Source organism: Mauremys mutica, chromosome 25, assembly GCF_020497125.1.
Source record: "Mauremys mutica isolate MM-2020 ecotype Southern chromosome 25, ASM2049712v1, whole genome shotgun sequence".
Classification (NCBI taxonomy): Eukaryota; Metazoa; Chordata; order Testudines; family Geoemydidae; genus Mauremys; species Mauremys mutica.
Window position 1 is genome coordinate 2,956,177 of NC_059096.1, and position 27,080 is coordinate 2,983,256.

Sequence of the window (27,080 nt, forward strand, 5' to 3'; positions counted from 1 at the left end):
CACACAGCAGCCCGCTGCCATGTTGGGAAGGTCGAGAGAAACTGTCGCTGAGGCCGTGTGGCCTGGGCCACCATGCAGGGAAGGTCACATAGGGGGTGGGCACATGAGGCCCAGCCCTGGCTTTGCCAGACCCTGGCGCACCCCGGCACCCGCCTGTCCGCAGGCCTGGGGAGCTGGCATGTCACAGCACCACGTGACATCATCATGCTGGGCCAAAATGATGTCACACCCCAGTAGGCCTCTACGTATTGTGTCAGTGACATCACACCACGGTATGACATCATCATGCGGCACCAAAACGCCATGATGTCAACCTCATGCCCCCTGCCATGCCACAGGACCCCCTGGCACCCCTACGGGGGGAGGGGTGTCAGCTGGGAGCTTGGAGCACCACGCGGGGCCCTCTGCCATGCCCCTCTCTGCGCAGCACCCCACCCCCACGGATCCCCTCCCTCCTACTAACTGGATCCCCAAATTGCTTCACCCCCGTCGAACAGCTGGGGCGCCCAGGGAACATGTGGGGAGTCACACACAGTACTAGGGAGCACCTCTGGGCTCAGCCAGGGGGAAAGGGCACATGGAGTTAGGGTTGGCGACTGTCCCGGTTTTCTCACGAGCGTCCCTCTGTTGAGGGAGCTGCCCTGGGAAATCCGCAAGGAGGTTCATAAACACACCAGCTGCCGGGTTGATGGGCTTAGGACAGAGACTCGGGGCACTACAGAAATGGCCAATCCTAAGCATGGCCAGCCTGTAGGGGGTCAATGGGGGTTAGGGAGCTTAGACTTGAAAGGTGTAACGCCAACAGGCCCCTGGTGGGCGGCAGGCAGGATCGAACTGGGGCCGGCTGGAGCTTAGAGCATGAGCCTCTACTGCACAAGCTAAAAGCCAACTGGCTCTTAGCTAAGGCGGTAGAACAGCCTCATTAACTCTCCCCAAGTGGTCTCAGTGCCACTAGCTGGGCCAGACCCCCACCCCCAGGAGGGGTGTGGGTTACAAAGGCATCTCCTGAAAGACTCTCCCCCATGGCGTGTGAAGAGTGGAACTGAATGAAAAGGGGCAGGTTGGCCTGGCACGGCCTCTAGAGCCTCAGCTGGCTGCGTGTGCCTAGCGCCAATGCCGTGCGGCTCTGGTGCCCGGCTGGGGCTCGGACCCGCTGCCGCAATCATTCAGGTGCTGGACACGCCCCGCAGTAGACAGTGCCGCTTTTATTGCCACTTCTGTTTCGAAGTCTTCCTGCCCCCAGTGCTTCTGGAGCACAGTCAAAGCATCATAGACTCAGAACCCAAACAGCCTCCGCCAACCTGCCCGGTGCATCTTTCCATTCCGGCTCACGTGGGCAAAGGGCTGCCACCCCGAAGCCGCCCGGAGAAAAGTCTCTGTACAAAGCACCGTAGCACACAAGGAGCTGACGTTTTCTTTTAAAAAATAAATTTACAACTGAGAGCATTTTGGTACAAAATATATACATTCTCGTGTTAGGCCAGGGAGCCGCCCCGGCCGCAGGCGAGCCCATCAGCAGCGACGAACAGAAAGACCCTGAATATATAGAAAGAGAACCTCCTTGTGGAGTTTACAGCGTGACAAAAAGGACAGGTACAAAAATAGAATTGCAGGGAACAGCGTTCTGGGGCTCCCCCGCTGCCCCCTCACCCCACACTTGACCCTCACTCCTGCAGGGCTGCTATCCTCTCGGCATGCTGCCATGGGGCTGCTTGGGGCCAGATGCAGCTGGCTGTAGGCAGCAGCTCCCATCCCGCCAAGGGGCACGATGGGACGGGGGGGGTGGCTTCATCCCAGGTGAAGAGTCCCTGCTGGAGCAGTGGAGGGTGGCTGGGGGCCAGGGCAGGGCGGACAGGCAGGGTTTAAAGGCAATGGGGTTACACCACTGCCCTTAGCGCTGGCCCAGGCAGACGGGCCCCTGCCCTGGCATAGGTAAGCGAGGGGCAGAGATGGGGGAGAAGCTGGGGGGCAAGGGGAGGCTAATGGGAAAAGAAACCCAGCCCCAGAGCGCTAGGAGGGCCCCATAACCCCCATGGGGGGGCTCTGCCTCCCCCCCCCCGCCGGCCCATGTAGGAGGTTCAGGAGGCTGTTGAATGGATTTAGGGCTCTTGCTCCAGTGGCTCCTGCTTTCCAATCCGTAGGTCACAGGTTCAAACCCCACCTGTGTCAGTTACTGCAGCCAAACTCCTAGGGACCAAGTCACGCTGGGCGGGCAGGGACAACCCATAGCTTTGAAATGGGGGAGGGCTATCGCCCTGAAACTACAGGGAAGTGCGGTGCCTTCAGCTGGACCGACTCTGGGGGACAGAGGCCCTGGAGCTAGGGCTTCTCCCCAGCACCCCAATGCTGCTTCCCCTTGGGGGGGCCCTTTGCAGTCTGACACGCACTCAGAGCACCCCGGCAGCGGGGTCGGGGTCCCAGCACCCTGTCCCTCTGAGAGCCGGGGGGGGTTGGAATCACAGCTGCTCTGGCTGGGGGATGGAGGAAAGGAGGGAAACGCACACGGGTGGGAGAAGCAGGAGGGATGAACCCAAGAAGAGAGGACAGGAATGGGGAGAGAGGGAGCTGGGAGCCTAGGGGGGGGGTGGCCACAGGGGAATGCCGATCCTCACCCCACCCCACCGGCACCCGGCAGAGGGGACAGTGTCTCCCACCCATGCCCTGGTCCCCCTGGATGCCTGGCCCAGCTGGGCCGGAGTTTAAAGCTAGACCGAAAGCCAGTCCCAGCCCACCCCGTCTGCACAGCAGGGGTCGCCCCCCACCCCACCCCCGAGGGGGAAGGGCCGCGTGTTTAAAGTCCAGCCGACTCTGTAAACCACAAAGTGCCGCAGCAGCAGGCCCCACGTCTCCCCAAGCACAGGGGCGAGCCGGGGCCGCGGCCGGCCAAAGTGCTGTAGTGTGACGGACCCAGCGCCCCCCGGCTGTCACTGGCTGCTCGCCTCCAGCTTGTAGGAGAGCTCGAAGAGCAGGTTCTGATTGTCGATCACCTGGAACTGCCGCACGTAAGCCTTGGTCTGCAGCTGGCTGGGCGAGGCCTCCACATCCAGGCCTGCGGGGGAGGAGACGTCAGGGCGCAGGACCCGGGAGCCAGCAGCAGGAGGCGCCGCTCTGCCGCCACAGGTGGAACTCACCGAGCCTGGCTCCTGCCCGCACGAGGGAGGGCACCGGGCTGCTAGCTGCCCTGGGGCTAAGCATGGGGTCTGCCAGCCGGGGCCTGGCACAGGTGACCCAGCCGAGAAGCAGCCAGGCCAGCCTGAGTCGGCTTTTGCACAGGTTTATGGCACAGAACTCCAGAGCAGTACACCGGCGGCAAAGGCCCCGCACTGCGCTGCCAGCCCCCTCAGTCGCCCTGGCTGCCGGGCCCGGAGCCCCCAGTCGGGACGTGCAGCCTGGGGAAGGGGGGAGCCTGCGGGAGACGCTCATACTCACACAGGGGGCGGCTGCGGTACTTCCGGATTGTCCTCACTTTGTCGGCGATTGAGTGCTGCAAAGGAAGGCAGCCAAGCAGTTAACAGGCTGAGGGCTGGGCGCTGGGCCTGGCCCCAGCAAGGCAGGCAGGGCCTCGGGACGGTGGGCGCAGCCCCCCAGGAGCCCACCCGTGAGACGGGCAGGCAGGGCAGTGAGCCATCCAGGATACCCCCCCAGACCCCCCCAACCCACAAGGGCCAGGCGCTGACTCTGGGCCCACCCCGTGCCCACCCAAGGCGCCCAATCCAACTGGCACTACCCCTGCAGGGGTGTTAAACAACAAACAGCTGGTCTGTGTGTGCCCCCCCCGACACACACACACGCCAGGTGCAGGTGGGGGAGAGGATTTGGACCCAGCTGTTGTTTGTCTCTCACAGCACCTGGAGCCTCACCAGTGCCAGCAGCAAGGCTGGCTCTGCCCCCCAGCCCCCATCGTTCCTCGCCGCTCCCCTACAGGGGCTGTGATCTGCAGGTCGCGCAGGGGAAATTCCACCCCAGGGCCGATGTAGCGAGACCTGGGCTCCGGTTTCCTACACAGGGCGCCTGGATCCGTGGGTCAGAGCCCAGCCCCCTCAGGCAGTGCCCAGCACAGGTCCAGGCGGGGGCCAAGCAGGCGAGACACAGGCTGAGCCAGGAACCCGGGTGCTGGGAACAGCTGGATTGGGCGGCTGCGGAGCAGCGATCCACAGGCAGGGAGGAGGCTTGGAGGGGACAGGACACTGTGGGGTCTGGTCATGCCGTGCCCGGGGCGAGGCTGCCCGGGTTCGCTGTGGAGGCAGATCAGCACTCCAGGGGTCCACGCCCCGCAGCCAGGTCCTTGGGGAAGGGGGGATGTTGGCTCCCAGCCCATTGAGAGCCCAGGTGTGGCTGTAGCGCAGGGCACACAGAGCTGCCATCCTCATGGGGCACAGGCCGGACAATTCACGTCCACGGGCCGATCCCCACAGCCCCGCACCTCACACCCCAGCGCGGAAGTGAGGGCCCAGCACAGCTCGGGGGCTAGGAACACCCGGTGCCTGCTGGGCACAGCTTGGGGGGGAAGGATGCCCAGTGCCCAATGGACACAGCTCAGAGGGCAGAGATGCCCGGCACCCGCCTGGCACAGCTTGGGAAGGGGGGGAGGGATGCCCGGCACAGCTTGGGGACGGGGGGGGGAGGGATGCCCGGCACAGCTTGGGAAGGGGGGGAGGGATGCCCGGTACCCGCCTGGCACAGCTTGGGAAGGGGGGGGAGGGATGCCCGGTACCCGCCCGACACAGCTTGGGGATGCGGGGGAGGGATGCCCGGTACCCGCCCGGCACAGCTTGGGGACGGGGGGGAGGGATGCCCGGCACCCGCCCGGCACAGCTTGGGAAGGGGGGGAGGGATGCCCGGCACCCACCTGGCACAGACGACAGGGGTGCCCGGCGCCCACTGGGCACTGGGGGAAGGACAGGACAAAGGGCAGGCGGAATCGGCCCAGGGCGCACGCCAGGCTCTTGGCCTCCGCTGAGGCTCCAGCGCTGGCACCAACATGCTCCCCCCGCCCCCAGGTGCCTGGCTGTGAATGGGCACGACCCAGGGTGCCGCCCCCCTGCTGGAGGGCACTGACCGGCTGCGTTAGCGGGGGAGCGACCCGGCGCTTTGCTCGGCAGCCAGCCCAGAGCCCCGGGGGAGGGGGGGGTGTCATGGGGGGAGGGGATCTCTCAGCCCAGCCCCCCCGCCCCCAGCTATGGGCCAGGTGGGGGGAATTCTGCTCGGTGGCCAATCAGGAGCTGCCCCGTTTACACCAGCACAGGGGAGCCGAGCTGGACAGATCGGGCCAGAATCTCCCCAGGGCAGCGGGTGCCCCCCAGGCTGGCCATGGCCCCGCTCCCTGTGGCGGGCAGCAGCCCAAGGACCCCATGAGCCGAGCGCTTGGCACGACCCCGGAGGGGCTGCGGGAATGAGCACGTCGCCATGGCAACACTGGCTCCATGCGGCAGCATGCACCCCACCCCGCCCCCGCCCCCGCCGGCTGCGACACTCCCGCCCCCACCCGCCTGCACCAGGCTGAATATTGCATGAAGGACGTTCCCAGGACAACGCCAGTTAATCCCATGGGGGGAGGCGCTGCAGGGGGCTGGGGGCTCTGCCACCTGGGGTCCCATCCAGACAAAGGCAGAGCTCACTGCCCTGGGGGTCTGGTGCTGCGACACCCCCCACCCCAGCCCAGACACCAGCTGTTCTCAGAACCAGGCCAGGGGCTTGCAATGGGCACACGGGGCCGTCACCATCTCTGCTATCGGCCTGCTGGGTGACACTGGCCAGGTCCCGTCCCCACTCTCTGCCTCAGTTTCCCCTCCCACCCTGTGTGAGCTCCTTGGGGCAGGGACACACTCTGTGAGTAACACACATCAAAGGGGAAGGGCCTCACCCAGGAAGAGCCAAGGAAAGAACCCAGGTGTCCTGGAGGATGAAACCCGCTGGGGAGAATTGGATCCAGGGGTCTCTTCCTCCAGGAGGCTGGGCGGGGGGGGGGGACTCACCAGCTTCTCCACGTTCACCAGCCCGTCCAGGAGCGTCTTGCTGCCCTCGTGCACAAACGTCAGGTCTGGGGGGCAAAGGAGGAGGGACAAGGTGAGCGCAGGCAAGACGGACTCTCTCCCCCCCCTCCCGGGGGCTGCGCTGTGCTGGGCCGCAGCCCCTCCCCACGGGCACCTGGCTGGGAGATGCCCACGCCCCGTCCATAGCCCTGCAGGCAGAGGGATTCCCAGGGCTGCTGGTCATAGACTCTGCCTGAGGGCGGGACATGGCCCCTAAGCGTCTCAGGAATCCTCAGTGTCCCAGCGCTGAAATGCAGCCCCTTCTGGGGCGCGGCGCAGCAGCTGTCAGTGCCCAAAGGAAAATCCCGGGCGGGTGGCAGCGGGGGAAGGGAGGGGAGCAGGCAGAGCTCACTCTGCCCAGTCGAAACATTGCCAGGAGGCCCCTGTTCGCCATGAGGGGCTGTGGGGGCACCAGGGTTTTACCATCTCCTGGGAGCAACAGCAGCTCAGGCAGCCCAGCGCCTCCTGACACCGCCCTGGGGCAGTGGGGTCAGCACTGACGGTGAAGGGAAAGTGCCCCCTACTGAGCCCTGGGCCCCGCTCCCTGCAGCACAGCTGGGGAAACTGAGGCAAAGAAGAGGGGGGGGAGTTGCCCAAGGTCACCCATGAGACAGCAGCAGAGCCAGAAGCCCTGCCCAGCAGCCCCCCAGCTGTAACCACTAGGCAACGCTTTCCCTGCACGACAAGGTGCAGACACATGGGCCCTCGGCTGCCGGGATTGGTTCCCTGCATGGCCGCGAGCCCTCTGGGGAGGGGGCAGTGGGGAGCACCTCCCAGGAGCCCCCAGGCCCCCCAGGGAGGGACCGTACCTGGCGCTCCCTGCCGGCCCACGGCTCACCTTTCAGGATGAGGGGCACGAAGGGGATGAGGGGCGGGTTCATCTTGGAGAGGACTTCCCGGTAGGTTTTGTGATTCCGGCAGGGGTCCTGCAGGGGGAGGGAGGACAGGTCAAGAGGGGGTGCTCCGGGGGACCCCAGCCTGGACACCCCAGCGGGACCCCAGAGAGGCTGCACGAGGGGTTGGGTGAGGAGAACCAGGCCTGGGGCGAACCCCGCGGGGGATCCGGACCCACCCTGCTGAGCCTCCCATGCGCCTGGCCATGCTGAGGTACATGGGGCCGCGCCGGCGTCAGCCCCGTTAGCACCCAAGGCTCCACTCTGGGCAGCCGGGCCGGTGGCTAAGATCACAGCGTTGGCAAGGCCCAGCCCCCCCGGTGGGGGTCTCCAGCCGGCCGGCTTGGCTGCCTCAGGAACACGCCGATTCCAATCCCCCGGCGGAGAGCAGGGCCCCTGAGGGGTTACCCGGGGTGCCACCAGGTATGTGCCAAGTGCTGTGTGCTCAGCATGGGGGGGGACCCACCTAGGTCCCTGATACTCAGACCCACCCCCCATGCTGAGCGAGGGGGCAGATGCAGGCCGGTGCTGGGGGTAGGGGGTGCGAGGGCTGGGGTGGGAGGATGGTTCCTGCCACGGCACCAAACGTTATCCAGGCCCCTCTCCGTGGCAGCCGGGGGCATGTGGTGCGCACCTCCCGCCAGGCTCACGGAGCTCCCAGCAGGAGGCGCTGGGGGGCTGCCGCTTGCCTCGCCCAGCACAGGGGCAGGGCCATTGACCGGCCGGTCCCCAGCCCCCTTGTGTTTTCCCTCCTCTCGGCTGCGTCCTTGGGCTGCTGGTTAACTCCAGTGGAAATTCCCGCTGGAAGTCCCCGGGAGCGGAGCCGCAGGGGAATATTTCCACCCCCCACCCTGCCCTTGTGCAGGTGCCAGGTTACCCAGGTACCTGTGGGGGCCCAGTCCTGCCCCCCAGGACCTTGGCACAAGAGCGGTGAGCCAGGGGTGCCCTTCCAGCCCCCGCCCACTCAGCCCAGCCCCCAGGGGCGAGGGTCTCACCGTCAGAGTCTCAAACTTCCGGAACAGGCTCTTAAACTTGCCTGGAAGCTTCTGAAAAACAAAGGGAACCGTGAGTGCCCGGCCATGGGGCCAGGCTCAGACCCCGCCGCCTAGCACCCCCCTGTGCGTGTGCCAACCACATGCGCACTGGGGGAAAGGTGCCACCAGCTCATGCTGGCACATGGGCACCGTGGGGACTCAGCTCCATCGCAGGGCACCATCCCTGGGCAGCGAGGCGGAGCGGGGTCACTGGTCCGCAGGGAGGGGGCTGGGAGGCTGCCGGGGCTCAGGAATGCGCAGCTAATCCCCCGCCTGGGCAGGGCTCTCGTGTGCAATGGGCCGGGCCCTTGTTGGCAGAGGGAGAGGCCTGGGGTTTATTTCCTGGGTTTGTTTACTTGGAGGGAGGAAGAGGAAGATAAACAGCAACCAGGATCCCCCCATGCTTTGCAGCTGCAGAAGGAACCGTTTTCCCCAGCACTGAGATGCAGCCACCTCTGGGGTGGACCACGGCCAGCTGCTTGCACAGCTGTGGAGCAAGGTTGCGGAGCCTCTCCAGGCAGGGAGGGCGAGGCACTGCACACTCAGCTGAAACCATGGGGCAAGGCCGGTGTAGGACAGGGCTGGAATTCAGCCCGGGCATCGGGGTTAAAAGCTAACTCAGCTGCAAAGGGCAGTCAGCAAGGTCTGTAATGCCTCCAAAACTGTCCCAACCTCAGAAACAGCAGCTCGGGCCCCTACCACCACGCTCGGGTCAGCACTGCCTGCCAGGGGAGAGCGCCCCCTACTGAGCCCCCACCCCAGTCCCTGCAGCACAGCGCCCCCTGGGGCATGGGGTCAGCACTGCCTGCCAGGGGAGAGCGCCCCCTACTGAGCCCCCACCCCAGTCCCTGCAGCACAGCGCCCCCTGGGGCATGGGGTCAGCACTGCCTGCCAGGGGAGAGCGCCCCCTACTGAGCCCCCACCCCAGTCCCTGCAGCACAGCGCCCCCTGGAGCATGAGGTCAGCACTGCCTGCCAGGGGAGAGCGCCCCCTACTGAGCCCCCACCCCAGTCCCTGCAGCACAGCGCCCCCTGGGGCATGGGGTCAGCACTGCCTGCCAGGGGAGAGCGCCCCCTACTGGGCCCCCACCCCAGTCCCTGCAGCACAGCACCCCCTGGGGCATGGGGTCAGCACTGCCTGCCAGGGGAGAGCGCCCCCTACTGGGCCCCCACCCCAGTCGCTGCAGCACAGCGCCCCCTGGGCCATGGGGTCAGCACTGCCTGCCAGGGGAGAGCGCCCCCTACTGGGCCCCCACCCCAGTCGCTGCAGCACAGCACCCCCTGGGGCATGGGGTCAGCACTGCCTGCCAGGGGAGAGCGCCCCCTACTGGGCCCCCACCCCAGTCCCTGCAGCACAGCACCCCCTGGGGCATGGGGTCAGCACTGCCTGCCAGGGGAGAGCGCCCCCTACTGAGCCCCCACCCCAGTCCCTGCAGCACAGCACCCCCTGGGGCATGGGGTCAGCACTGCCTGCCAGGGGAGAGCGCCCCCTACTGAGCCCCCACCCCAGTCCCTGCAGCACAGCGCCCCCTGGGGCATGAGGTCAGCACTCCCTGCCAGGGGAGAGCGCCCCCTACTGAGCCCCCACCCCAGTCCCTGCAGCACAGCGCCCCCTGGAGCATGAGGTCAGCACTGCCTGCCAGGGGAGAGCGCCCCCTACTGAGCCCCCACCCCAGTCCCTGCAGCACAGCGCCCCCTGGGGCATGAGGTCAGCACTGCCTGCCAGGGGAGAGCGCCCCCTACTGAGCCCCCACCCCAGTCCCTGCAGCACAGCGCCCCCTGGGACATGGGGTCAGCACTGCCTGCCAGGGGAGAGCGCCCCCTACTGGGCCCCCACCCCAGTCGCTGCAGCACAGCGCCCCCTAGTGCCACCCTGGGGCATGGGGTCAGCACTGCCTGGCAGGGGAGAGCGCCCCCTACTGAGCCCCCACCCCAGTCGCTGCAGCACAGCGCCCTCTAGTGCCACCCTGGGGCATGGGGTCAGCACTGCCTGCCAGGGGAGAGCGCCCCCTATGAGCCCCCACCCCAGTCGCTGCAGCACAGCACCCCCTGGGGCATGGGGTCAGCACTGCCTGCCAGGGGAGAGCGCCCCCTACTGGGCCCCCACCCCAGTCGCTGCAGCACAGCGCCCCCTAGTGCCACCCTGGGGCATGGGGTCAGCACTGCCTGCCAGGGGAGAGCGCCCCCTATGAGCCCCCCCGGGTTCTCCTTAGAGGTCTCCCCCCAAGCACGGCCCGGGCTAGGTGCCGTCCATGACGTGAGGTCACTGCCAGTCGGGGCAAGGCGACCCGGCTGGCTCAGATGGGGGATGGGGAGCCCTACCCTGACCGACGGGGGGGTCCCAAACCCTGGCCCAACAAGCAGAGACCCAGGCTCCCGCTCCCCCCTCACCTCCCAGGTGAGCCGTAACCGGCTGACGGCTGCGTTGTCCAGCCCCATCACCACGGCGTAGAACGACAGCATGTCCTGGTTCTGCTTGCAGCTGCGGAGACGGAGCAGGGGGCTCAGGGCCAGCCACTAACGGGTTAAAGGGGAGAGATCCTGCCCCCCCAGCCCGCCGGGAGGGGTAAGGGGCACGCAACCCACTGCCCTCCAGCTGGGCAAGCTCTGGGCATTGGGGCATCAGGACCCTGGGGCCAGTAGAGCGCAGCCCCGTGGCCAGCCCCGGCCCCGGTGGTGCCAGTCAGGGGCCCGGCAGCCTCCTGCCCAGCAGCGGCCACATCCACACCTGACCTGCCTCACACCTGGCAGCGCCGAGCTGAGGCCGAGGGACCGGGGACCAGGACCGCAAGGGGGGGCCCTGTCCACTGACCCGCCCCGGGCCCGTGCAGGGCCCTCGGTCCCCGCGGAGGGCAGGACGCGGCGCTCACATGGCTGCGATCTTGATGAACTTCTTGAGCAGGTGTGCGCGCTTCCCCAGCGACTCGCACAGCAGGATCTCGGTGGCCACCCAGTGCTGCACCTCGCTGCAGCGCTGCAGCAGCAGCTCCAGGTTGGCCGTCTCCCGCCGGCCCCGCTCCCCGTGGAAAACGTAGTCCACAAACTCCAGCTGCAAACCACGGGAGAGGGGCACGGTCGGTGTCGCTCCACAGCAGTGCCCCACAGCCTGAACCCTGAGCTCCCCCCGGTCACCCAGACCCCTCCCCGGCCCCCTCCCGTATAGAAAGTCTTAGCAAAGCCCCACACTGCCCCGTCAGAGGGATGACGGGCTCTGTAGCACCGTGATCTCGTGGCCAGGACTGAGAGCGAGGAGGGGACACCTGTCTTCTGGGAGCTTGACTGAGACCCGCCAAACTCAGGTCACGTATGGGCCAAACAGCTGTTCGCTGCTGGCCTAGGCTGGACTAAACCCAGCAGGGAGCAGCGAAGGCCCCGTCTTAGAGCTGGGCACAAAAAGAAAAGCAGTTCGACCCCGTCGAGAGCGTGGGGCCAGTTTCTGTTTTGGTGCAGAAATCTCAGATTTTTGTTCCCCCCCCCCCCAATTCCCCAGCATGCTCTGCTCCATATCGCCTCCCCCTGCCCCCCTGCACGCAGCCCCCCCGACCTCACCTCGTGGACGCAGCGGAAGAGCTCCCAGTGAAAGGCCGTCATGTGATTGGCTATTTCCTCGGCCTCCACGCGGTGGAGCTCAGTGTCGCCCGGCGAGACCTGGATCTCCTCGGGGAGCGGGACCTGGGGGAGACCTGCCATGAGGCTGTGGCCTTAGGGTGCCCAGGGTATTGGCCTCTGTAGCAGCCCCCTCCCCCGCCGTGGGAATGTGGAACTGCTCAGGGAGGGGAGCTCCTCCCCCACCCACAAATGCTCAGAAGGGGGCGGAACCACACAGCTAAAGCGACCAGACCCCAGTTTAATCACTCGCTCGCTCGGCGCTGAGCCAGTAACCCAGTGGCTCTGTGGCCACATGTCCCTGGTACAAAGGGCACCTGCATGGCTGCCCCCCGCAACGTACCGCCAAGGTGCCAGTGCTACATAGGGACTGCAGTGAGGTCCAGCAGTCAAGAGGTTAATCGTGGCACTGGCGGGAAAGGGGGTCTTGCCTAGTGGTTAGATCCTGGGAGCCCTTTAAGATTTCATGATGCTTTTTGCAAGAGTCGGGACATCGACCCCAGAGCCCCGGCCACATCCCAACCCCGGGGACTCTGCTTTGTCCCCTGCAGCTCCAGCTGGATACAGGATTTCTAAATTCCCACCGTGCACTGCCAAGCAGCTGCCGTCCCACCCCAGAGGTGGCTTCATTTCAGTGCTAGTGCAGTGATCTCAGGGTTAGGACGTTTTTCCAAAAGCACTGGGATTCCCCAGAACCACGGGAGACCAGCGATCCGTCCCCAGGGGTGGAGACAAGCAGGATTCTGGGCACCAGCCCCCCCAGCCCCCCTCTGGCTTGTGGCACAGCTGGCACCATCTGGCTGCCCTGGGCTAACCGGCAGGAAGCCGGGCTCTCCCGGGGGCGGCCCCTGGTGCCGTGCCCGGGGGGGGGCTCTCACCAGCGCCTCGATGGCGTCCTTCGTGCAGGCGAAGAGGTGGCTGTTGATGCCCAGCGTGGTGAAGACGCACTCCTCACTGGGCTGCAGCAGGGCCTTGTCTGGGGGCAGGAGAGACGGGGGCCGGGGTCAGCGGTGTCCAGCACAGCTCCCCCAGCCACGAGGCCCCGGGGGCCAGCCAATGCCAGTCTCTCTGCTCAGAACGGGGCTGGCTAGTGCCCAAAGGTTTGTGACCCAGCCTCTGGGACCTGCCAGGCTCGCTGCCCCTCAGCCGGCCAACCAACGGCCCTCAGGCTCTGCCCCCTGGCCTGGAATGGGGGGCGGGGGCGGCAGGCTCCTGAATCTGTATCAAGAGGCCTTGCGGAGCTACCAGACCCTTGAATGCCCCGGGCGGGGGGCTATTCCCCCACCCACGAGCCAGCGGCAGCCAGGGCCAGCCGTAAAATATCCTCCCCGCCCAGACCCCCCGGGGGCAGCGGGTCTCTCGTCCCCGCCCGGACCCCCCCGGGGGCAGCGGGTCTCTCGTCCCCGCCCGGACCCCCCCGGGGGCAGCGGGTCTCTCGTCCCCGCCCAGACCCCTTCACCCGCGTCTCTCCAGGGTCTGCCCCAGCCCATCAGTCGGAGACTGCAGAGCTCTGGCATGGCCCCTGTGCCCAGATAACCCGCAGAGCGCCCCCTACTGGCACCTGGGGAGGACACTGTTACAAGCTCACTGGGGCAGGGGCTCTGTTCTGCCCAGGCCACGGGGATGAACATGGTTCTGGTTCAGGGCATCGGGCGGCCCTGGAGGGGGTTGGCACATCCTTGGTTTGATGCACAGCAGGTAGCCAGGGGCAGCGATGCCAGGCTGGACCCTGCCCAGTAATGCCGCTCCCAGCCCCAAGGGACGCTGGAACATGCCTTGCACTGATACCCCTCGCCCCCCCCAGGCCAGTCACCTCCAGACGATGCCACCACCACCAGGGCGAGGGCTTCCTCACGGGCGCTCTGCTCCTCCGAGTACTGCAGCTTCTCCGTCACCGCGGCCAGGATGTCCTGCACCGAGGCCGAGAGGCGGCTGCGGATGGTGACGTAGGAGTGGTCGGGCATGTACACGCGGCAGAAGACTGCAAGGAGACAGACGAGGGAGGGGTGGGGGGCTGCTGTGGGGGTGGAATCTCAGCCACATCCCCCTTGCCCCATCGCCGGCGCCCCCCGGTGGGAGCGGGCAGCAAGGTCCTGCTCTCATGAGCCTGCGGCCATATCACCCCACTGATGGGCATGGGGGGCGTGGCCCCCCGGCTGGGGCTCTGCCGGCAGGGTCGCCTGGGGGCTGCTATTGGATTGGGGTATGGGGCGATCAGACATGGGGGCAGCAGACAGTTCATTCCCAGCATCTCTCGGCACCCTCCCTCCCAGCCTCCCAAAGCGTCTCCTGCGGCCTGGCCACGGGGCTGATCCCCCACTTTACAGATGGGGAAACTGAGGCACAGAGCGGGGAAGGGACTTGCCCGAGGTCTCCCCGCACTACCCAGTGGGGGCAGGGCCCACATCTGACACCCCCAACAGCCACCCTGGCAGCTCGCCCGGAGCCTCGGAGCTGCCGCCGGCTCGCCCAGAAACTGACGCGATCATGGTAACGAATGCAGGCAGCAGGATGTCCCCCCGGTGCCAACCACCCTCCATCGGGGGCAGGAACCCAGCGCTGGTGAGTGGCCCAAGCCGCTACATCCCACCCCCACCCCCGCGGAAGGAACCCAGGCGTCCTGCCTCCCAGCAGGGAATCGGATTCTGGTGGCTTTGCCCGGCCGGGCACTCGGACCCTCCCCACACTCACTCTCATCCGAGCCCCGGAAGGCCACTCGGGTCTGGAGGCAGGAGTCGATGCGCCGGAAGTGCCGGAAAAGCGGCTTGACCTGCTTGCTGGGTGGGGGGGTCTCCTCGGGCACCCTGCAACCAAGTGGGGGCAGGTCAGGGAAGGGGGCAGGACTGCCCGGGGGGGGACGGGGGGCTGCAGAGTGGGGACTAAGCCACACTGGGTTTTCACGAGGCCCTGGCCCCCCCAATAGAAATATCTTTGGGTGCCACCTAGTGTCCCCCAGTAGCAACCCCTGTGCGCCCAGGTCTGGGTACCAGCCCCGCGCTGGCCATCGCTGGCAGGGCCCGGATCGGGGCCTCCTGGCATTACCGTAACGCTGCTAATAGCGGGGCTGCAATTGCAGGGCCGTGGCTCAGGGCAGCGCGGCTCCGGTTAGCCCGGCGGGGACCCCGCGTCACTCACTTCAGCTCCACCGTCTCCACCAGCTGGTGCAGCCTCAGGATCTCGTCTTCCAGCTCCGGGTAGAGGGAGGCGTCTTTCATGATCAGCAGGTAGAGATCCTGCGGGGGGGTGGGGAGCACACAGGAGGGGGAGCCTTAGGCTGCCCGGCCAGCAGGGCTCCCCCGGCTCAGATCTGGCCTGGCACTGCCCTGAGACACTGGGGAACAAACCACCGCCCCGCCCCCGGCCATGCTGGTTTTCTGGGGGGCGCCGCCGAGGGGATTGCAGGGCCCACGTTCAGGCTTGCAGAAATACGCAGCGACACGTCACCGGAGAGACAGACGCCCTGGGGCTGGGGGGGCCGGGGCCCCACACACGGGGGGGGGGATTAAATCCACTAGGAAGAATCGGGGCGGGTGGGGGGCGTGGAGCAGCCCAGAGAGTGACATTGACCAGCCTGGCCGAGCGCAGAGGGTTAATGAGCTGCGGGCAGAGAGGAACTGACGACTCCCCCCGCAGTGACAGACCCTGGGCTGTCCTGCTCCGGGGCGGGACCCCCCCACCCCTCGAGCCGCCCCCCCGGCCCCCACGCACCTTGATGACTTTCCCAGCGCTCTCCTCCTCCTGCAGAAGGCCCTTGTAGGTCTCCAGGAAGTGCAGGAGCACGGTCAGCACGGCCCGCTTCCTCGGGAGCGCGGCGCCCTCCTCCCAGCCGGGCAAAGGGCCCCCCGACGCCAGCAGGAAGGTGGGCAGGGGGTTAAGGGAAACGAGACCAGGGAGCTGGGGGAGGGGAACGGGGCTGAAAGTCTCCCCTGGGGGAAGAGAGGCAACCAGCCCCCGGGGCACCGAGCGCCCTGGCTACTGCAGCAAGAGAACCCTGCAGCGCCGGACACCTGGGTTCATTTCCCGGCTGCCCCCGGGGACAGATGAGCTCAGCTCTAGAGGCGGGTGCTGAGCGCCCCGGGCCCTGCTCTGCATCCCATGGGCCCTCGGGTGGGGCAAACAGGGGTAACCCCCCGGGGAGAGACGGGGCACAAGAGCCTGAGTGAGGTTACGTGAGTTTCACTCCAGGACGCCTGGTCCCACGCAGGGCCCAGACATGGGGCACGGACCAGGGCCGCCGGCTGAAGCGAAGGGCGAGGCAGGACACGTTGGCTCCTTCTCCGCTGGGCGACTCTGCTTCCGGTCACACCGCGAGGGGAGCCCCGGGCGTCCCGACCCCGGCCTGCCTGGCATCGCTGTCTGCACGGCCCGCGCTGCCACAGGGGCAGCCTGGCACTGGCTGAGACCAGCCCCGTTACGAATAAATGGCAGCAGGCCGGTGCCGGCGTGCAACCCTACCATAACAAACCGGCCCAGCCCCCGCCCCGCCCGCTCTCAGGAGCAAACCAGCTCCTCACAGGAGACCCTACAATAACAAACCAGCTTCTACCCGCCGTGTATTTCCGGTTCGAGCTTCCGCCGGGGCTGTCGGAAATCACAGCCAGAGTGTGGCCGTGTCCGACGGCCAGACGGCGAGCGAGCACCAATGGCCGGGCCAAGGCCCCCCCACCCCGTGTCCAGCCCGGCGGCTCTCCCCCTCCTCGGCTGTGGAAAGGGAAGAGGTGAGATCGGACCCCCCCTGCCCCTCCCCCAAGCAGCCCTGCCCCTTCCCACTGCCCCCAACCTCCCGGAGGGGCCCCCGGGGCCTTCCCCGAAGGATATCGCTGGTGCAGCTGCTGCAGCAGGCGCTCGGTCGGCAGGAAGAGCGAGTGAGTGAGGATGACGTCGTCCAGTAGCACGTCTAGGGGAGAGACAGACCCGGGCTTGGGGGCTGCGTGGGGCAGGCGGGCGGCGCTCTGTGCCCACGATGCCTCCTGCCCTGGCGGTGGCATGGCTGGGCCACCACACGAGGGCACCCACTGGGCGATGCACAAACACCGTGAGCACCGCGTTAGTCAGAGGGAATTGGCCCCATCCCGTCCCTTCCCCCGGGGGGGGGGAGTACGTAGCATGTGCACCTACACACAGCCCTCGCGCACGCACAGCCCTCGCACGCACGCACACACACTGCCCTCACACGCACACACATTGTCCCTCGCACGCACAATCCCTCGCACGCACACGTGCTGCCGTCACACACACACATTGTCCCTCGCACGCACAATCCCTCGCACACACACGTGCTGCCCCTGCACACATGGTCCCTCATGCACACACACGCCTGCATCAAAGCTATTTACAATTGCTTGGCCTGTGTGGGGGCTCAGGTGAGCAACGGGGTCAATGTTGCTGCCGGGGGTCTCCCCAGGGTGCCCCGGCCCGGGCTCGTGGCTCAGGGAGCTGAGCCCCTTTTGCTACAGGATAATCTCACGTTGTCCTTAACAAGGGTGGCTGGCATTGTTAGCCCTGCTGGGGAAACTGAGGCACGGGCCGTGGGGCGGACTCGCTCAGTTCCAGCATCATGCATAGACCCAGGCGTCCTGTCAGCCACCTCCTGGCGCCAGCGATTGGGCAGCAGTGCCCAGCTCTCCCGCTTCCCCCAGGGGGCCGGCCCAGAGGGGCCGTGGGGGCAGCCCGTTCGGTCCCTGACCTGCCGGGACGCGCTGGTATCGATCCCAGGCTGTCCCCATGCCAGGAATGGTGGGACTCAGCCCCTGCACATGGACTCTGCCCCCGCCCCCGCCCTGACCTCCTCCTCCACGCCGGGGGCCAGCAAGGGCTCTGCCCCCATGAGCCATGCGCCCCCCCCCGCTCCTTGATCCGGTCCAGCCCCCTCGCCAGGCGAGCCCCTGGCACGACCCTGGGGGATCAATGTCCAGCACCCCCAGCAAACCTGCCACCCTCCACCCACTTCCTACAGCTCGTCACGGGGTCCCCGGGCGCTGCTCTGGAACTGCTCCCCACCAAGCCAGGCAGGACTCTGGGGAGCCTCCTCTCCCTCGGAGCAGCCTGTCTGCAGGGCAAGGAGCTCACACGGCTTCACCTCCTGGGTCTCTCCTTGGAGCAGTCAGCCTCCTCTGTCCCTCCGTGCGCTTCCCCCAGCGAGTCTGCCCAGGCGGGTCCTGGGGAAGCCACAGGGTCCTGCCCCCCCACTGCGCAGTCAGACGTGACTCTCAGCCAGCCAGTAACACAGAGGTTTATTAGCTGACAGGAACATGGTCTAAACCAGAGCTTGTAGGTACAGAGAACCGGACCCCTCAGCCGGGTCCATTCTGGGGCCCAGCGAGCCAGACAACCCCGTCTGCCCTCACTTCCCGTCCCCAGCCAGCCCCAAACTGAGCCCCCCTCCAGCCCCTCCTCCTCTGCTGGGTTCCTTTCCTGGGCCAGGAGGTCACCTGACCTCTTTGTTCTCCCCCACCTTTAGCATCCCCTTGCAGGGGGGAAGGGCCTGGCCATTAGTTGCCAGGAGACAGAGGGTCGGCCATTTATGCACACTGGAGACTTAAGAAATGCACTGGGGAAACTGAGGCACCCACACAGTATTCAGAGGAAACATTAAGAACAGTCCCACTTCCTACACCCCCATATGCCCCCACCCAGCCCCTTCATACCCCACCTCATATCCCCCCACCCACTTTACACCCCCCCGTATACCTCACACTCCATATACCCCCCACCCCTTCATACCCCACCTCATATCCCCCCACCCACTTTACACACCCCCATATATCCCCACCCCATACACTGCCCCACAGCATGCACCCACCACTTCCTACACCCTCCACCTCATATACCCCCCCCATTTCATATACCTCCCCCCCAAACACACAACATCACCCCCTGAGCCCCCACTGGCATGCAGCCGCCTCTGGGGTGGAACACGGCACCCGCTGAAGTCCTGCCATTCCATACTCAGACGAGGCTCCCCGCCGGCTCCAGCGGGTGCTTTGTCCGAGGAAGCCCAGCCTGCCCAGCAACGCCACGAGCCAGGCCGGAAAACAGGGGAATGAGCCTTTGGCATCTGTCAAGATGAGCCAAACGTTTTTATAAATGCAAATCCCTTCGGTTTCGCTTCAGGCCCTGTGGCGCTGAGCCCTGCTCGAGCTCCCATCACCCGACACCAAAAGCCAGCGGGAGGCCAAGCGCCTGCCCCCAGCAGGACAGGAAATTCATTCCCTGTCTTCCTAACTCCACTGTGTGAGCGAGGAGCCTGGAGTCAGAGCAGAGAACCCCGACTCCCAAATACTCTCACCACAGCCAGCCCCGAGACGCTGCCACCTCTAGTGTGCAGCCCAGCAGCCGACTGGAACAGCAGCAGCACAGGAGGCAAATTCCCCGCAGCTGATGCGGATTGACAGAAAAGCAGCCACCTCTAGGGCATAGCACTGACTTGTTTAACAGCACACGGGTCAGGCAGGGAAGGAAAATCCTACACCTGACTGAGGAGGTGGGGGTGGGGCGGGGGTAGGCAGGAAAGCCAGGCTGACACCCCCCCAATATTAGTATTCGTAGTACAGGGTGTTGCTTAGAGGCCCCAACCAAGACCAGGGCCCTGTTGTGCCGGGCGCTGCACAGAGACAGACAGTCCCTGCCCTGAGCAGGTCACAATCTAAGCAAACAAGACAAGGGGTGGGAGGGGAAACTGAGGCACGATGCAGGGCCATGACTTGCCCACAGTGACCCGGCACAGCTGGGAACAGAACCGCAAGTCCTGCCTCCCCACCCAGTGTCCCTGCCACCAGGCCAGGCTGCCACAAGCAATCAAGCCCTCGCTAGTGATTCTCAGGGCCTCAGTCCACTAGGCCGCACTGCCTCTTGGCAGGTCTGAGACGAGCTCATGCAGCCAGCACCTGGGAGCTGCATCTCACTGGGCTCCTGACGCAGCCGTTGGGATCCCAGCCTGGCACACGCTGCCGTGGGCACAGCTGCTGGCTGGCTAATAGGCGCTGACGGAATTCCACGTTTCTCTGTGCAGGGGCGTGAGGTACCAGGCGCCCGGCAGCCACGGCAGGGGGAGACAACGAGGGCAAACCCAAGGAACAGAGCAGCCCTGGCAAGCTGGCTCCCTGCCCGCTAGCAAATCCGGCTCCAATTAATGGCCATTAGACAAGAGGCCGCCTCGCTAGGCCCCAGTGAGATGCCAGGCCGGCGAGGCCATGAGCAGCACAGACCCCGTGGCACGGAGCGAGGGCCCCCGCCTGCATTGCCTGGGGGCAGGCGGGCAGAGAGGAGGGGTCGGGGGTCAGCAGGAACCCCGTTCGCTGGGTCACTTCCATCGTAGGCCCTGTGAGCCCAGCCTGTGCAGCACCCGGCCCGCTGAGCCCTGATTCCAGCCAGGCTCCTGGCGCGGCCCCAGCACGGCTAATCCACAACAACAGGGCTGGGCCAGAGCGTGTACCAGCAGCACGCGGCCCGGCCCAGGGCTCCACACCCCAGCAGAAGGGGTGGAGGCTGAGGGGGGCGCTGAGACTCAGAAGGGTCCCCTTGTGCCACCCAGGAAGGAGCAGAGCCCAGACGGCTCAACTCCCAGTGTCTTGCTGTAACCACTAGTCTGCATTGCCCCTCCCCCCTTAGCCAGTGGCAGCACCCAGGGATCCTGACCTGTCGTCTGCTGCTCTAATCACACGCCCGGCCCCAGACCTGGGAATAGACCCCAGGAGTCCTGACTCCCAGTCCCCCCCGCGGCTGTGTTTGAACAGGGGGCACACGGCCGCTGGGGAATGGGCCCCCCGCCCTGCCGGCTGTTTATTTACAGAGCAGGTACAACCTGAGCAGGGCAGTTGGCTCCCACACACACCGCGCCCTGCCCGCGTGCCAAGCCCTGCCCAAGGAGCAGCTCCAGGCCTACGGTCGTGCCAACAGGGGGTTGGTTAGCGCCCAGTGCGGGGCGGGTTCTGGGCTGCAGGCACCCCCCCCCCCGAGCCAGGGGGAGCATTTCCCAAAGGGGGTTTGCAGCAGAGTATTGAGAGAGTCCTGGGACCTCGCCGGCCCGGCCTGGCTCCCCGGTGCCCCCTCCCTGGCACAGCCCGTTGTGCTGCTGCCGAGCACAGCTGGTGCCCGCCGCAGGGAGAGAAGTGAAATTGCCCAGGGGCTGGAGGGGGGGGCATTTCCCTGGGTTGGGGGAGGGGATTTTAACTGCCGGGGACCCCGGTTTGGCCCGGCTCCAGCAGGGTGACCTGGCCTCCCCCCTTCTCCACTGCTCGGAAGATCAGACCCCAGATGGCTTCCGGCTCCAGGGCATCTGGCCCCCTGCCCCCGAGCCCCCTTGGCGCTGCGCGACACGCTGCAATCTCTCGGGCACCCCCGCCGGGTGCCAGGTACCCAGGCTGGGCAAGCTCCGCCTGGCAGGGGGTCGAGCACGTCCCACAGTGTGGCAGGGCCAGTCCACAGGTGAACACCAAAGCTCCTCCAGGTGGGGTCTACAGGAACCAACGAGCATCTCCCCTCACGGCGCCAGCCAAGCAGCCTGCTTCCCGCCCACTCCCTCGCTGTGCCCCGTGGCCCGGGGGAGGGACCCTCTCCTACCCTGCCCCAAGCGGGGCCAGCTTGCCTGACGCCGCCCTCCCAGCCAGCCGCCTGCCACGGGCGCGCACGGGGAGAGGGCACCCGCCGCGGCTCGATGCCGCTGTGCAGCCTCTGGGCGGCAGATCGGCCTAGGACCAGCTGCAGCAAACTCCCACTTCCCCGGCCCAGGGCGACCACAGGGGTGAGCCTAGCGCAGGAGCCCAGGGCTGCCTCCGGCCTGGTGCACGACCCCTGCCTCGTGGCATCAGAACAGGGAGTGCCAGGATTACAGTGTTACAGCTGGACCTAGAAAGCGCAGCTCAGACGGCCCCGTGGTGCCGTGTGCTCACAGACAGTGACAGTCCCTGCCCCATAGAGATCTCAGCCTAAACAAACACAGGGTGGGAGGGGAAACTGAGGCACACAGAGAGGAAATGACTTGCCCAGCAGGTCAGCAGCAGAGCCAGGAATAGAGGCCAGGAATCCTGACTCCCAGCCCTACCCACTGAGTCACACTGTCCCTCCTAAGGTGTCTCTCCTGCTGCACTGGCTCAGAGCAGGAAGAGCCCAGCGGCCCGTCTCGGCCTAGGTGCTACAGAGGAAGGTGCATGGACGGACTATACAACCCTGCAGTTCATGCCCTAGGCTGCCTCCAGGGGATGTTCCTTCCTGACCCTGGGAAGGTTCTGGTTGACTTGTGCCCTGATGCATGAGGGTGTATATCCCTCAGCTAGGATTGCTGAACAGACCAGATGTTCCTTCTATTGTCCCCAGGACTGAGATTGAGGATTCTGGGCCTTTGGGATCACGGTCCCTTAAGGCCTTTGGAAAATGCCGGGCTACGTATTTAACCCTGTCCTGAATCACACCGGGTCCTCGACCATGTGGCTATACCTTGGGGCAGTGAGTCCTGCAGGTTAACGGGGCGTCTGTTCCCCCCCCCCCCAAATGTATAAGAAAAGGCGATTTCCTGCTAGCCGCATGGTCGGTTTGTCTGTTATATCTGAGCAGCTTCGTCCGCCCGTGGGCTCCCCGGTGCGTAGCCACAGGGCACACGGGGGCCTCAGCTGCTTCCCTGCCGCAGAAGATGCGATGGAGCCAGGCGAGACTCCGAGCAGGACAGGACAGCAGGGACAGAGGGAGGCTTCCTGCTACATGCAGCTGGGAGCCAGTGGAGGTGCTGCCTGTAGCGGACCGTCCTGCTGGTCCATATGGCCGGAATCCAACCTAGGACCAAGGCAGCCCCGGGATGGCCCCTTTGGCTTTCCCTTGCTGTGGGGACCGTACCCAGGAGGCCTCCCAGAGGCAGGGTCCTTCCTTCCCCACCCCAGACACTCAGACCCCCCAGCCCCACCCACCCAAAAACACTCCTCAAAGTGGGGAGAGGCCAAGGCGGCTCCCGGGTTCTTCTCACGAGATGGAGGCTGCCGGGCTGGGAGCCCAGCGCCTCCTAGGGGAGGCTCAGCACCGCCTGGGCCGTGCCCCTCACCATACAGACCCACGGAAGCCAGGAGGGCGGAGCTGGAGCCTCAGGGAAGCTCCCAAGCAGGAACCCGCGTGCGGGGCAAGCCCGTGCTCCAGAACAGCTGCAGGGTGCGAGGCGCCGCGCAGGCGCCCGGGGAGCGAGCGGGGGGGGGGCTGCTCCCTGCCCCGGGGCTCCCGCCAGGCAGCGGGTCTGAGCACCAGGGAGTAGAGAGCAGCCGCTTACTGCAGCGAGGGGAGCTGGGGGGGGCTCCCAGCACCACTGCCCTCCCCTGAACCCCACCTCTGCCATCCCCCCCCAGCTATTCACCCCCGCTGGGTCCTCAGGGAGCCCCCGAGCTGACCCGCCCCCCGGCAGTGAATGGGCCCCAGGGCAGCAGCAAGCAGGCTCTGCCCCTCTCCTGGGGGCATCCCCTGGCACCAGGGAGGGACCGGGGGCCACTCAGTGCCAGGCATCCCAGCAGCTCAGACGTGGGCCCAGCTCCAGAGCCCACCGCGGTCAATGAGATGCCTTCCATTGGCTCACGGAGCAGGCGCCAGCCCCCCCTCCCGCCCCCGAACCACAGCCAGCATGGTACCCCCCACGCCCAGCCCCCTCTGCGAGCTGCCGGCCCCATGGGCCCAGCCGCACTCTGAGGTGGGGACACAGCACCTAATGCAGGGAGGGGGCAGGGTGTGGTTTAAATACACGCCCAGGAGTCAGGATGCCTGGGTTCTACCCTGGCCAGGGGAGGGAGTGGGGCCTAGTGGTTAGAGCGAATGGGGGCTACGAACCAGGACTCCCGGATTCTATTCCCAGCTCTGGGAAGGGAGTGGGGTCTAGTGGTTAGAGCAAATGGAGCTGGGAGCCAGGACTCCTGGGTTCTATTCTTAGCGCTGCCAGTTTTACTGTGTGACCACGGAGGAGTCACTTTCCCCCTGCCAGTGGGGCTGCCGACAGCGGGGTTGGAGCGATCGTCGTTAGTGCCTGGAGCCCCTGGGATGGGAATCGCTCGGCAGGCGCATTGTTCCACTGCCGCCGGCTCAGGGCAACGCCAAGCTCGGGATCAAAGCTCTGCCACTCTGCACACGAGGTAACTTTGCACCAGTGAGCTGGAGATTAAGCAAATCCTTCGCACAATGGAGCCAGGGCTTTGCTGCCAGGGTGGTCTGTGATGAGGGTTGCGGGGCGGGAGCACGGAAATCCTCCTCTTCCCCAGGCTGGGACCTGTCCTGACATTTCACCCCCTGCTCCAGAGGCTGCTTTATTGTGAAAATCCGGATAATTATACCCTGCACCGCATGGGGAGGCGACGTACATGGAGGCACGTGTCCCATGGTTACTACAGGGGACCGGGACCCAGGTCTACTCCTAATTCTGCCCTTGATGTGCTGCGCAAGGCTCTGCCTCTCATTGTGCCTCAGTTTCCCCATCTATATACACTATATGACACCGCTCCTGGGAGGATCTCATAGTGCTTCAATCACAAGTTAGCCCCACAAGCCCCTTGTGACATGGGTAAAGGGACCCCTTCACCTGACACTGAAATGCAGCCACCTCTGGGGTGGAACTCAGCAGCTGTTTAACAGCCGCATGGCCACCGGCACTGCTGGCACTGCCCATGCACTGGGCAGCAGGAGCAAAGACAGGCATCCAATCAGAGGGCTCTGCCGCCTCCCAGGGAGAGCCGTGCTGGACGCTAAGGTCCCAGCGTCCTAGAGCAGCCGCCAGCGTCTCGTCCCACCCAGGATCCCCCCACACCTGAGCTCAGAGACGGACAGGAGGCTTCCTGCACGTCCCCCTCAGCCAGTGCAGAGATGGTCCTGATCAGACCCACCCCCGCTGCTGCTAAGGTCCCAAGCAAAGGGGCGACAGCCCTTTCCCCGTGTGCCCACTGCACCCCCCGACTCGGGCAGGAGAGTCCAGGCCCGGATGGTGGTTTGGTCATTCTCCCCGCCCCCGCACAGACCCCCTTTGCAGGCGACGTTCAAGGCGCTGAGGGTGAAGCTCTGGTTCACTGCAGTGGAAGGAGCTTTGCTAATTCTCCAGCACCCACATGGGACCGCGCTGGGGCCGTGCGCAGACACGGGGCCAGTGCAAGGAGCCCAGGACCCCTCGCAGGGCAATGGCCCCATGATGCATCTGGGCACCCCAGCCCCGGACCTGGCCTGGGCCACATGGGCCTGTAGGGCCACTGCCCAGCCACAAACCATCATGGAATGCGCCACGACTGGCCAGGGTCTTGGTGAGGGACCCCAGACAGCAGGAGGCGGGGCTGCAGGTCGGGAGTGAGGGGCACCGGCAGAGCTGGGGGAGGGAGGGGGAGCCCAGGGGCTGCAGGTCGGGAGTGAGGGGCACCAGCAGAGCGGGGTGGGGAGCCCAGGGGCTGCAGGTCGGGAGTGAGGGGCACTGGCAGAGCGGGGGATCAGGGGGAGGAATTGGTGCTGTGTATCGGGACTGAAGGCCCCTCCCAGGGCTGTGCTGGAGGGAGCGTGAACAGCCGGTACCTGCTCCGTCCCTGGCTCTAGCCCAGCCGCACAGACACGAATTCCACCCCCCGCATCTCCCCAGAAGCCAAATGCTGCCATGTGCTGCATCGCTCCCCCCGGCCGGGGGTCCCGCTCCCCCCCGCCCGGCCTCGACTGAGCACAGGGGCAGGGGCAGGCACGGAGCCGGGGCCATCTGCCACTGGGATCTCAGGTGCGGAGCCCGAGGCGAGAGGGGCAGCCTGTGCCAAGGGCCGCGGCTCCCGCTCCAGCCAGGCTGATTACAGCGCCGGAGCCATGTTAAAGATTAACCGGCGGCTCGAGGGGCCCCCGACACCACCTGGGCCCCGGCAGCCCCGCTGCTCATTTCTGAGCCCCCTGCAGCCCCCTCCCCAGGGCCGTGCTCGCCAAGGGCTGGAAAAGCCAGTCCCTGCCCAGCTGGCCAAGGGGGGCCTCCCCCACAAGCACCCCTCTCTGGAGGGGTCCCCGGCCTCTGCCACAGGCTCTCCCCAGACACGGCGCCTCCTGGGGGCTCCGTTCTGCAATGACACCGCAGACCGTCAAAGTGGACAGCTCCTCGGGAGAGGTGACTCCAGGCCCCCACCCCGTTACCACAGTGCAGGACCCTGCAGCCTCCTGTGGATACCCCAGGCCCTGCAGGGCCCCTGACCTTCACCTAATGGCCTGACCCTCCCCCTCAGACTCCCGCTCCTCCCCCACTGTGACAGAAACCAACCCCCACTTTCAACACGCACCTCGTCCAGAGAGTCAGACCCCCCCGGCACCATGGGCACCTGCTGACCCCCCCTCCCCTGGCACCAGCCCCCCTCCCCCTGGCACCATGGGCACCTGCTGACCCCCCCTTCCCCTGGCACCACAGGCACCTGCTGACCCCCCTCCCCTGGCACCAGCCCCCCTCCCCCTGGCACCACGGGCACCTGCTGACCCCCCTCCCCCTGGCACCAGCCCCCCTCCCCCTGGCACCACGGGCACCTGCTGACCCCCCTCCCCCTGGCACCAGCCCCCCTCCCCCTGGCACCACGGGCACCTGCTGATCCCCCTCCCCTGGCACCAGCCCCCCTCCCCTGGCACCACGGGCACCTGCTGACTCCTCCCTTCCCCCCACCATGGGCACCTGCTGACCTCCTGCAGCCCCCTCCCCTGGCACCAGCCCCCCCCGCCACCTGCTGCCCCCCTGCAGCCTCCCCCAGGCACCTGCAGCCCCCTCCCCTGGCACCTGCAGCCCCGGGCACCTGCTGCCCCCCTGCAGCCCCCCCCCGGGCACCTGCAGCCCCCCCCGGGCACCTGCAGCCCCCCACCACAGGCACCTGCAGCCCCCTCCCCGGGCTCCGTCCCTTACCTGCGCCGCAGCCCTGGCCGTGCGAGGTGGGGCCCCCCCCGAGCCGGTCCAGCAGCGCCCCCAGCAGGCGCTCGGGGCTGTCGGGCGGCCCCGGGGGCCAGCAGCAGGTGGCGGCGGGGTCGGGGCTCAGCGGGGGCTCCCCGCCGCCGGGGCTCAGCTCCTCGGAGGAGAAGGACGAGGGCGACCGGAGAGCGGCGTCCGGGGGCCGCAGCTCCAGCCAGCGCCCGTCGCCGCCGGGCTGGGCCGGCTCCATGCCCGCGGGCTCCGCGGCGGGCTCCCGGAGGAAGCCGGGCAGCAGCAGGCGGGAGACGCTCTGGCGGCGCTGCAGCCCCCCCGGGCCGAGCCCGGCCCCGAGCCCGGCCCCAGCCCCGGCCCCGGCCCGGCCCGCCAGGTGCGAGCTCTGCTTCTTCAGGAATTTCTCCAGCGGCTTCATGCCCGGCCGGGCGGGCGGCGCGCAGCGGGGGCGCACGGGGCGCGCAGCGGGCGCGCAGGCTCCGCGCTGCGCTGCGCTCCGGGCACGGGCGGGGGGGCTCAGGGGGCCATGGGGCCAGGCAGCCCCGGGCTCGCTCCCTGGCGCAGGCTCCGGCCCCGGGACCCGTCCCTGCCCGGCTGCCAGGGGCTCTGCGGCGGGGCTGCCCCGGCTCCCCGGGATGCGGGACTCGCACCCG

The 27,080-nt window shown here is 66.7% G+C and overlaps 1 protein-coding gene across 1 annotated transcript; it reads right to left on the reverse strand.

The window, feature by feature from the left end:
* Positions 1-1,187: 1,187 nt before the first annotated feature.
* RAPGEFL1 (Rap guanine nucleotide exchange factor like 1) lies at positions 1,188-27,080 on the reverse strand. Its single transcript, XM_044999664.1, has 15 exons — positions 26,413-27,080; positions 16,383-16,461; positions 15,273-15,423; positions 14,700-14,797; positions 14,256-14,368; positions 13,378-13,545; positions 12,443-12,540; positions 11,508-11,630; positions 10,829-11,007; positions 10,350-10,440; positions 7,921-7,971; positions 6,871-6,958; positions 5,976-6,040; positions 3,430-3,484; positions 1,188-3,049 (listed from the first exon to the last, which is right to left on the reverse strand). The coding sequence occupies exons 1-15, from the start codon at positions 26,843-26,845 to the stop codon at positions 2,925-2,927; spliced, it is 1,917 nt and encodes a 638-aa protein (XP_044855599.1). The 5' UTR covers positions 26,846-27,080; the 3' UTR covers positions 1,188-2,924.